At 40.1% G+C, this 11,845-nt stretch overlaps 1 protein-coding gene and 1 pseudogene across 2 annotated transcripts in view; both read right to left on the bottom strand.

Annotated features, from left to right (window-relative positions):
• The window catches only part of LOC146472314 (cyclic GMP-AMP synthase-like receptor 3 pseudogene), a 112,800-nt pseudogene that overhangs the window by 69,224 nt on the left and 31,731 nt on the right, over positions 1 to 11,845 (bottom strand). The gene's annotated exons all lie outside the window — the stretch shown is intronic.
• Positions 7,743 to 11,597, bottom strand: LOC146472318 (cyclic GMP-AMP synthase-like receptor 3). The gene is made up of 2 exons (XM_085119678.1): positions 11,474 to 11,597; positions 7,743 to 9,576 (listed from the first exon to the last, which is right to left on the bottom strand). The coding sequence occupies exon 2, from the start codon at positions 9,571 to 9,573 to the stop codon at positions 8,539 to 8,541; it is 1,035 nt and encodes a 344-aa protein (XP_084975804.1). The 5' UTR covers positions 9,574 to 9,576; positions 11,474 to 11,597; the 3' UTR covers positions 7,743 to 8,538.

Below are 11,845 nucleotides of genomic sequence, written 5' to 3'. Positions count from 1 at the left end.
GTGGTTCCGTAAAGAAATGCATCCTCGTGGTTGTACGGAACTAAAAGAATAAGAAAAATGCACAGCGCGGGTAAAAAAAATCGACGCGTAATATTAACCCATCATTCCACGACCATAAGAGTTGTTTTAGAAACAAGTATGAACCGACGGTATTTGCAACTGCGTTTGCGACGCAAACCAACTCAGATTGTGAGCTCTATTCTTGAAGTGCCGTGAAACTGTCGATAGCAAAAAAAAAAAAAGGATTTCTCACGAGCCCTGCATGTGTCAAAGTCAGTTAAAATATATCTAGTAAGTACACTGTCAGGTAGAGATCGGAGGAATTAATTCCTCCAGTGTGCCACCAAAACTAATGCATTTCCTACATGGATTTGTCACTAGCCCTGCGTGCCATGCCAAAGTCAGTTAAAGCAGATCCAGTGTGTACAATGTAAGGTGTAGTTCGGAGTAAAAGAGAAAAACTGATGCATTTCTTTAATATAATGGATTTGTGACGAGCACTGCATGTGCCAAAGTCAGTTAAGGAAAGTCCAGTGGGATTTCTAGGAAAATCCAGTGGAGTCTGGAATAATGAGTCCAACCAATGTGCCACCAAAACTAATGCATTTCCTTCATGGATTTGTCACTAGCCCGGCACGTGTCAAAGTCAGTTAAAGCCAATCCAATGAGTATAATGTAAGGTGGAGTTTGGAGTAACGAGTCCAACCAGTGTGCCAAAAACTAATGCATTTCCTTCATGGATTTGTCACTAGCCCAGCATGTGTCAAAGTCAGTTAAGGAAACTCCAGTCGGTATAACGTGAGGTGGAGTTCGGAATAATGATTCCAACCAATGTGCCACAAAAACTAACGCATTTCCTTCGTGGATTTGTCACTAGCCCGGCAATGTAAGGTGGAGTTTGGAGTAACGAGTCCAATTAGTGTGCCAAAAAACTGATGCATTTCCTTCATGGATTTGTCACCAGCCCTGCATGTGTCAAAGTGAGTTGAAGCAGATTCATTGTGTGCAAGGTAAGATGGAGTTCGGAGTAACGAGTCCAACCAATGTTCCACCAAAACTAATGCATTTCCTTCATGGATTTGTCACTAGCCCTGCATGTGTCAAAGTCAGTTAAGGCAAATCCAGTGGGTAAGGTGGTGTTCGGAGTAATGAGGCTCTCCAGTGTGCCACCAAAACTAATGCATTTCCTTTATGGATTTATCACGAGCCCTGCATGTGTCAAAGTCAGTTAAAGCAGATCCAGTACGTGTGTACAATGGAAGGTGAAGTTCGGAGTAATAAGTCCAACCAGTGTGCCACCAAAACTAATACGTTTCCTTCATGGATTTGTCACTAGCCCTGCATCCACTGTTTACAATGTTAGCGCTAACTCGCTAAAATGGCCTCAAATCAGCAAAAGAAGCAAACAGACAATAAGCAATACACCTTAGAAGCAAGGTAACAAATTTTTGTAAAGAAATATCCAGTATTTCTACCTCCTAAACCGGATTGTAAACATTCTCATACAAACTCTTATATTTGCGCCGTGACCGCTATTATGCAAGGTGATCATCGCTCACACACTGAGCTTGGGTCACCTGTGCTTACATAAGAGTGAACCCCAGCCCCCTCTTCGTTCCTTACAATATACTCTTTTTAATAACTGCTTCACCGCCTCTCGAATTTCCCACAGCCTCCAGATGTTAAGAAACGGATTTAAAGTATGACATTAACATAACTGTTGTGGCCAAATGAAGGAGTGCCTTTGATATCTGGGGTGAAACGTGTAAAGCCTCCAGAATTACAATGGAAAATACATACGGTGAATAACTCAACAAGAACAAGGCCATGATCCACAGAATGGCGTACACAGACTTCTTATACTTTTCAAGGTTGATAACCGTTCGGCCGGTGCCGTTGGTTGAACGTTCTATAGCCTGCAAGCAAGCTCTCGGGGGGGGGGGGGGGGGGGGGAGGGGAATTTTTCTTATCCCCTCCCCCCACCCCCCACCCCGAGAGCTTGTTCGCAGGCTAGTATGAACTCGTTGTTGTCGATGAGCAATGATTCAAAACACTTTGTAATACGCCAGGGAAGAAACTGACAAAAAGCAAACGCCGATTATTCCTTCCATGATCGAGACAACTGGAAAATCAAAGTATTCTTTCAGTAACAAAGTTCTTCTTTCGGCTACTAACATTAGCCATGCGATTTTTTACCTATGCTTGACTATATCTTCGATTTCACAGAAGTTACAACACTAGCTTAATGATTAGGCCGTTTCCTGCAGTACTGTGTGTATTCATATTGATTGGTTTATTGACGGTTTGATCGATCAATTGATTGATTGATTGATTGATTGATTGATTGATTGATTGATTGATTGATTGATTGATTGATTGATTGATTGATTGATCGGTTTGTGGGTTGGTCAGTCAGGTTGGTTGGGTGCTTGGTCGGTGGGCTGGTTGGTCTGGTTGATTGGTTAGTCGGTTGGTTTGTTGCTTGTTCGGTCGGTCGGTCGGTTAGTTGGTTGGTTGGTTAGTTGTTTGGTTGGTTGGTCGGTGTGTTGCCGGTAGGCTAGTTGTATGTTTCAGTCGGTCGGTCGGTTAGTTATTTGTGGGTTGGTTGGTCGCCGTTTGGTTGACTCGTCGGAATACAAGGAGAGCCACGCATGGAAAATACTTTTCGAGAACAGTGCTAACATCGTTTTTTTGTTTTCCTGTAAAGATCTTAAATTCAAAAAGCCTTCTTCCTGTTGCTCTTCATATGTAAGTTTAGGTTTTCTAAACTTAAGGACGGTGCCTACAAATAAGCAAGTATTTTTGAGTGGTTTATGACTATGCGGGAAAAGCAGATCTAAGTAAGGGCAATTGAAATCCAAAAAGAAAATTGGGGGTAACCACGCATTTTTTAGAGATAATTAAGCAACAATTGTTCTAAAAAACAGTAAAAATACTAAGCAATGTATGGCGTTTTTTTTCCAAATTGAAGCTTTATTATCTCTCAAAAATGCATGGTTACGCCAAATTTTCTTTTTGGATACCAAGAGGACTTACTAAGTTCTGCTTTCTGCATAGTTTTAAACCGCTCAAAAAAATTTCTATATTAGTAGGCACTACTCATAGGAAACCCCACTATCTTGAGATGCGCAGAACGTATGCGCAGTAACAAAAGTAGGCACCGTCCTTAAGACTGTTTCTTGCTCATAGAAATGTCCCAAAAATCAATCAATCCAAATACATCAAAGCCTAATCTTAGGTTACAGTCTGAAGAGGGGCCCACAAAGTTTTTCATTAGTGAAGAAAACCGGGGGGTTTTTTTCCAATTATTTTTTGTATTGTCTCTGTTATAACAATCACAGAGAAGTGAACTAGCAGATGTTCATAACCTCGGTTAGTCGTTTGGTTTAAAGCAAACACATGTTAAAGAAAAGGGAAATGACATAGGACAATTTTCTCGTTATCTTGTCGTTAAATCTTGATTTTGGTTTAGAGCTATAGTTCAGTTCTAAAACTGGCCTACGAAATGCAAACAGCATAAGTGATATTCCATGAAATCTATTTTTTAATTAAATTTTATCTTTCCGGTGCTTTCTTTTCTTTGTTTTGTGAGAATTTCAGAGTCGTTTAGTGTTTGCAAAAGGCCCGAATTTTCAAGAATACTAAAGACAGAAAACTAGTATAGAGCAACAAACAAACATGTGGCTGAAACGTGCTCCAAAACCTCTGTGGGTTTTTTCCATCCTATAATATACAAAATGAAAAAGAAAACGAAAACAGGGATACTACCGTAGGAAGGAAAATTGTTTCCATAGTTTATGTGAGCAACTATTTTTATTGGCATCCATCGGTCTAGTCAGACATGATATCTTCATAGCAGGGAGCCAATCAGATCAAATCGGTCAACCAATGGGCTGCCTTAGTCCTCAAGGAATATGATGCAACATGCAATATATCATCTTTACCTGATTTGAAAAAACCTGAGGTTTTTTTGTGAAATCCATAATAGAAAAAGGGTACTTTCATTATTTTTAATTTGAGACCGATCATACTATAAAAAATTTCGCAAAATCCTTTCAACTTGGTGTCCAGTGAATCCACATAGGACTCGGTTTTCTCAGGACAGGATTTTGTGGAGTAAATTCTTAAATACTATGTATTTTTCAGTATCTGCTGACTGCGGCTAAAATTAATTTTTTGTTTTGTTTTTTATTAATAATTCATGAAGAAAAAACAAAAGAAATCACTATCGTGAAGGAGGTTTGCACTGTCGTGATCTTAATTACCTTAAAATTTGGTAAACTTCTGCTTTAAATTTCATCAAGAATTATTCAAGATTTCAGAAGCTATACGGGCCTCCTTTTTTTCAATGAACTTTTTCCGGAAATTGGATGAAACACTCTTCCTGGTGTTTGACAGATTACATAAAAAATTTATTAGGAACCTCATTCAAAATAAATATCATTAGTCTTTTACTGCCACGTCCATTCAAATCTAAATGTATCCGTCCATGCACTTGAAAGGACAATGTCACTTATCTTTAACGTCACTTTGATTAGCTGAATAATAAATTTGCATTGATGGAAACGTTTAAATGATGGTTCAATTTTGTTAATAATAATCCTGCTAGTGCACAGAAACTGCAATTAATTATGTTTGGCTGCTGATGGCTCGGATGAAAATGGATTGCAACCATTTTTTTCAAGTTCTTCCAAGCTGCTTATGGTTTGTTATTCCTCAAAGAAATCACTTTATATTCTTCTCCCAGTGCACTAAGTGCAATTTCTTTTTTCAGAAAAAGGGTTCTTTGTCAAATATTTGCATAGTTCTGACCAAAATACATTAAAGTCTCCCTGACAATGCACCTTTAAAACACGTTTAATTTAATTATTGTCCCCAGATGTCACAGGTTTTTGGAGCCTTTCGTCTCTCTTCTATTGTACATGAAGATGTCATTTTCATTTTATGAACGTAGATCATGGCGTTTACGATTCCGATGGGAAATTGCTTGCAAGTTCTTTTAAGAAAGACCGCGATCTGTTCGTTTCGCTATCGAAACAAGAATTGAAATTTTAAAGCGGGTGATCATGATTAACTCAAGCTCGGACGGCACTCTTCCATTCAAGTTTTGTTCAAATCACAGGTTCTACCTTTCTAATGACGCTGTTACTATTCTCACTTGCGTTTTAAGCGCCCTGTTAGCGCCGATTGCAGTGGCAGGAAATTATCTGGTTTTGGCAGCAATTTGGAAGAATCCTTCCCTAAGAACACCATCCTACACGTTTCTTTGTGCACTTGCGCTGACAGACTTGTGTACAGGGCTTCTTGGTCAGCCATTCTATGTGCTATACAGAGTGGCGGAGCTTAAAGTTTACAAAAATCTGTACTGCGTCGCATCTGCAGTCGCCCACAGCATCGTGCCTTATTTAGTTACCTTGACCGGGTTGACGATAACAGCAATGGCGGTAGAGAGATGGCTTCACATGAGTCAACGTTCCCTTATAACTGTTCGCCGAGTGTATATTATCGAAACAACCTTTGCGATTTTACTAATTCCATACATGGCAATGCGAAGATTGCCAGGAATGGCTGCATATTTTGATATACCCATTGCCTCGATCATTGAAGGAGTCTTGGCTTTTAGCTGTTTTGCAATCTCTTCCATCGCATATTTTAAGGTATTTCGAATCATCCATCGCCATCAACAGCAAGTTCATGTAAACACCAACGCCGCCGGCCGAGATGTTATTAACCTTGAAAAGTACAGGAAGTCAGTACATACCATTCTATGGATTTTAGCGCTGTTCTTGTTGTGTTACGCACCGTTTGTACTTTCCACTGTTTTTATGAAGGCTCTGGACATCTCCTACGAGACATCCCTCACAGTTCTTCATTTGTCAACAACAATGTTATTCATGTCATCTTCGCTGAATCCGTTTCTTTACATTTGGAGATTGAAGGAAATCCGAAATGAGGCAAAACACGTCATAAGGAAAATATTTTGCAGAGGAGCATGAATTATCAGTTCAATGCACCGAGCTTACTGACTCGTTCAAAGAACTTTTCAAGGCCCTTATTTTCTGGGACGCAAAATATCGTCGGATAGAATAGCTTATCATCAGGTTATGGATCAGAGGGGATTTTAATCGCAGGGCTTTTAGCGTCTGAGATTGGTAGGGGCTTACTTTGTGGGGGGGGGGGGGAGGGGGGGCTTATAATCATACTTTCACTGAGCTATTTAAACCAGAAATTCCGGTATCAAAGGGGCCTGGCCTGGCCATTCCCATCTTCAGTTATCAATCAACCATCAGAGCGTAAACAACTAACAAACGGCATGCGTCTTTCTCTACTAACCTTACTGACAAAAAATTGGCTCATTATTATTATTATTATTATTATTATTAATATTATTATTATTATTATTATTATTATTATTATTATTATTATTATAATTATTATTATTATTATTGGCGAATTATATAATGATATCTTTTATTACGCTGGTGATTTCATGAAATTATAAAGCATGTTTTCTCAGCGTAACCTTGAGTCAACAACGTGCCACGTCTGAAAGGCGTCTAAATTTCCATTTCACACCCGCAAGAGTGTGAAAGGAAGGAGTAGCTTGCCCTTTTATAGCGAACCTCTGTTTTAAAGCTGTTTAAAGAATAGTACAGGGAAGCTATTTGTAAATTATTACCTAAGATGCGAAGGCTTGATTTTCCGAAATAAAGTATTGGCGTTGAAGACTCGCCTCTTCTTGCAGGTGACGATCGGAGCTTAAAGGGAGGGGTTCACATTTCAGCGCATGTGCATGAATCTAAACGCTTTCTTCTCTTTCTTATCAACTTGATGGCCTTAAAAATGAATGAATGAATGAATGAATGAATGAATGAATGAATGAATGAATGAATGAATGAATGAATGAATGAATGAATGAATGAATGAATTCTTACATACCGCACATATCACGAAGTCCCATGGCGGTTTACATTTCTATGGGGTGAGATCGGACGTCAGCTTGTGAAGGCGCCTCTGGCAGCCGCTATCGGTCCATAGTGGTTCTCACCCACCCACCCACTTAACCCAGGCATGAGTGTGAAAGAAAGAAGGCCAGACCACAACACCGGGAACTACGTCCCCTACTCTTGCGAACAGTGTGTGGGTTCTTTAACGTCCCACAAAGTAATCATGAACAAGGGTTGTGAGACGGGACCTACGATTTATCGTCCTTATCCGAGAAGACTAGAAAGTCTAACCATTTTGCAGATGTCATTACAAAGGCAGCACTTTCTCCTCAGTTATTTAAAGACCCTGAGTGTTGGTCCGGCCGGGGTTTGAACCCGCGACCTCCCGCACGGGAGCCCGGTGCTCTACCAACTGAGCCAACCGGTCGACATGTATTTCAGTAATCACATTCTATAATTAGTCCTAGCAAAAGGACTGATGACCAAAATTCACAGAAAATGTTAGTGGATTGTACTCATAGTGTCGATATTGAATTTAGCGTTGTCCCGTAGGATTTATTCCACGGTTGATGTGTTTACAGTTATTTGCATGCGAAATAACGCAATCATAAAAAAATTACCTCCGAGTTACCTATTCCCTTCCGAATAGTTTTTATTATAAACAACGAATTAAATTAAACAGGCTTGGGTCATAGCGAGCAAAGGCGAAAAAGTATTTTGATTCATGGACATGCGCAGAACCGTGAACCCCTTCCTTTAAAACCAGGTGGACAAGGTCACCACACGTGTCAAAAATGGCGATGTTAATTCCATATGTTTATTATCTTTTACTACATAAACAAAAACTCGTAGAAAATGTCAGCTGACGTCATTAAAGTACTGCATTTTATCTAAACCAAAGTAAATTGCAATTACAATTACAATCTGCAAGTCACCGTGACAAACCGATGAGTGGTGCCGGATCTCTTGTAGACCTGGATCAGCAAATTACCGGTAATTTAAATGCAAAATATAGACGGCAGACTGATCCTAGTAACGGCAGAGGTGGCGAAAACAAAATGGCTAGAGCAACTGTCTGCCGTCTATAAAAAAAAATCGACAATTCATTTAATTTCAAAATTCTTGGTATAGTTGATAAGCTTTAATTTGATATAGGGGTTTATGTATCTACAGTTTAAACCGGACGCGCTATATCGCTTGGACACGAGACACCTTTAAAGGTATACGGTAACCTTAGTAAACCGTGGCACATCGTACAAGCCAATCAGGAGTCATGAATTCCTTGCTTTCAAATCTTACTTAAGATTGGATTTTCAACAATAGCATGAGTCTGGCATCATCGAACTTACACATTTCTTACGAAAAAGGAATGCAGGTGTCTGCAGCTGGAGACGACAACAGCATAATTCAATGCAAATCTGGAACATTTACAATGTCCATTCACTGCATGATTTATTTTCTTTTTACTGAGACTTTTCTCGCAAATAATGACAAATGACAATGAAGCCTTTTATCTAAATTTTGTGTCAAGGTCAGTGGCTCAATCGACGACAACTAATAGTGCAAGTGTGTTGGAAGACAGCCACTTTAGCTATGCGAGAACTTTGTCCATTTCTGTCTCACTGTTCAAGATTCTCTTTATACGATCTGCCATATTCTGAACCACCACCGGATGGATGTCTTCCAGAAGGTTGATGCCCGGTAGCCAATAGTGTGGAAGATGTCCCCTCTCCAAGTACCTCTGCACAACCCCGAGGAATCCACGAAAATGTTCCCCGAGAGAGTTCTTATTTGCCCAGTTGTTTGGCTTCTCTTTAATGTAGTGCATGAAGGCAGTCTTCAGGTGGTATGACTCCAGCTCTCCAAGAGACGTCCGCTCCCTCTTGACGATAGTTTTCACGATTCTGAGGAGCTCATGTCTGCAGCCTCCGTCTCGATCCATGTGCTGCAGTAGGGCTTTCTCCTTCAATGAAAATGACTGCCTCCACAGTAGCTCGGGAGCTGGAACACGCCTCCGCCCCGTGTAAGATTTTGCCACATAGTAGTCGTCGAATCCAAGTTGAAAGCAAGGGACGAGATCAATTGACAATAGCTTCTCTCGGGTTCTCTTGCTGTTGATATCAATCTGTATGGCTGGCCCGTGGTAACGCACAACCAAATCGACATCAGAGTGTCGTGAACTTTGATTGAAAGCATTCACTGCTTTGGCAACGAGACTACTAAACCAGCCATTTCGCAGCCGCTCGGGATTGATGTATCCTTCAGGAGTTGAATAGCTGCGAAGTTTTGAACTCGTGCTGGCCTTGAGTCGCACATAACCAGGTATCCCTCTATCTTCACTCATGACCTCTTGCTTGGTTGTTTTCAGCACCACCATTACATCCACTTCATCTGCAGCTTCTGTCTTCAGGCCCTCATACACGCTGCCAGTATACTCCAATCTCAGAATTGGAAGGGAGGAGTTCTGTCGGCAGTGCATCATGACCTGGTTTTCAATGTAGTTCCTCACTAGCTCTTTACTTCGGGTCGTGTCAGTATCGCGGATCTTTACATACTTCACGGAAAAATCACGAAGCTTCTTGGTAAGTGAGTCTCCTCTCCTTGCCTCTGCTTGTGCCGAAGCCATGACCTGATGTGTAAAAGAATTAATGTAAGTTTTTTTGCTCAAACATCTCCAAGGAAATACAAGGGTGGGAGCATGTTCTAATGAAGTAAATTAACTGTGACTCCTTTCCTGGCAAACGTAACCAAAACATCGGAGAAAATTAGACAAAATCCCCATTTTTAATATAATGAAAAACAAATAACAACAATGTCAAGTATCATAGATGAATTTCTTCAGTCAGTGACTCAGACTGTTCAGAAAAAAAAATCCGAGTTCTCCCAGCAGGTGTTAAACCTGCCCTTCCGATTACTAGTTCGGTTGTCAAGTGTTGCCGACTAGCTTTCATTTCAATGGCCACACGTTATCAGACTTCATCCGCACACTAGTAAGGTTAGATCTACTAGTACGCCGGTAAAATACATGGCCCAAACCTGTCCTTTGGATGGTCACACTTGAGGATTTTTCACCAACAGACCGAAAACGAAGAATTAAAGGGAAATGTTAAACAATCAAAACCCGTGGTTTAGCCTGGACTTAAAGTTTCCCACGGATCATTCATGACAGCGCCATACATTGAACTCCTAACAAAATAAGCAGCGCCCAAAACATCGACCCTAACATAGTGACCCAGACTGATTACTCACATAAACAGAGGCACACAAACAGAACTGAACACACACTCAGACGGCTTGTTAGTACGTGAAGATTCTGAGTCTAGGCAATTGTGGTCTTCATGACAAAACTCTTAGTATTCAGTTAACCATTTTTCATCTTTTTCACATGATCAGGGGCACTGACCTAACGGTTCATTTCGGTGGATTTAGTTGTAAAGTAAACCAGTAAAGTTTTCTACGGGAAAATGTTAGCTAAAAATTTCGTTACACTGTTAAACTTATTCCTTTTGTTTTCCTTGGGCAAATTTCTCGTTAAACTGGATACAAGCTACCTAGCATTTTTGTAAAGCCAGCAACAGCTCGCAAATTCGGAGAATAAGATTCTATTGCCATTCACATTCTGCAACTTAAATTTTCAGCTTAAGCATCGGAACAGATCTAACGGAAATAGTTTACACGAGGATGCCTTTAAAATGGCACAAAACGATCAGGGAACACAGGAGACAATATTTGAAGTATTTTGCTTAATTAAGTGTTCGCTTTGGGTTCCCCTTGCATATAAGCAACGTAAACGTACATTTGAGACTTTGTTTATTGCGAATGTACGAATTAACAATATGGTTGAAGGGTTTTATCACGAATTCATGCCGGTTGGTTGGGCGACTTGTTGTCAATTCTGTGTTAAAGAGCGGCTAAAAGGTGCTAATACTTTTAAAAAAAATTCTTCCCTTTCGATTTCTATTCGTTATAGCTGATTCGGGCAGCGCTTTCATCGACTACAACTCGACAGATGAAATTGACCTCATATTCTAATCGTTTAAATTAGGATTGAGAAGCAATTTCTGTTTGGTTATGACTCCAGTGTCTGTGCTTTTGGTCTAATTAAATTACACTACAGTACTCGTCCTTTTTTTCTTGTTTTCTTTAGCGATATTCGTTCAAAGGAAAACTCAACTTTTATTGTGTGATATCGGTTTCGTATAAAATATGCATGGTAAAGACGCAATCGAGTTTTGATACAACTACAGATACAATGGTCTGATTCTCATGTGATTACAAAGGCGACGTTTTATGAAAGCCATATTCCATACGGCTTTTAAAGACCTCGTAGACCTATCAGGAAAATGTTTCGTTGGACTTTAGTTGAAGGATGGTCAGAACATTTCTCATTGTCACAGGCTAGCAAAGAAAGTGATGACGTAAACACACTCGACTGCTCTCTCTTCATCAAAACACAGGAACGACCCGACCTATATTTACAATATAAATAAGTTCATTACCTAAACACAATATACATGGTTTCCTACCTTATTCTGTAACAAACCAACCTGACGGATGAGAGATTAAAGCACAAAACGTCTTGGCTTTGTCTTCGTCGTCTACGGTGCAAACTCGAAATCATTCAAGCCTTTGTCTTGAAAACCAACCAATGAAAATCGCTAAAGCACGTCACTTGCGTGCACTTCCGGTTTTCCATGAAAACATTGACCGGTTTCTGAGAATTTAGCTTTAACTTTCCCCCTTGGTGACTCTCTCGTTATTTTTTACAAATACATTGCCATATGTTCTGGCAGTTGTAAAAGAGAGAATCGACTCAAAATCACTTTATTTTACAAAGCTTTGTTTCTTCATGGTTACTTATGCCTGTCGGCGATTCACATATGTCAAACGATGGGGTT

This window comes from Pavona decussata, unplaced genomic scaffold (genome assembly GCF_977016875.1).
Source record: "Pavona decussata unplaced genomic scaffold, jaPavDecu1.1 SCAFFOLD_100, whole genome shotgun sequence".
NCBI lineage: Eukaryota > Metazoa > Cnidaria > Anthozoa > Scleractinia > Agariciidae > Pavona > Pavona decussata.
The sequence above is the reverse complement of the archived record's forward strand: the minus strand, read 5'-3'. Positions and strand labels throughout refer to the sequence as shown.

Coding starts and splice junctions, on each gene's coding strand:
- LOC146472318 (XM_085119678.1), bottom strand. CDS start 9,573: ATGGCTTCGGCACAAGCAGAGGCAAGGAGAGGAGACTCACTTACCAAG.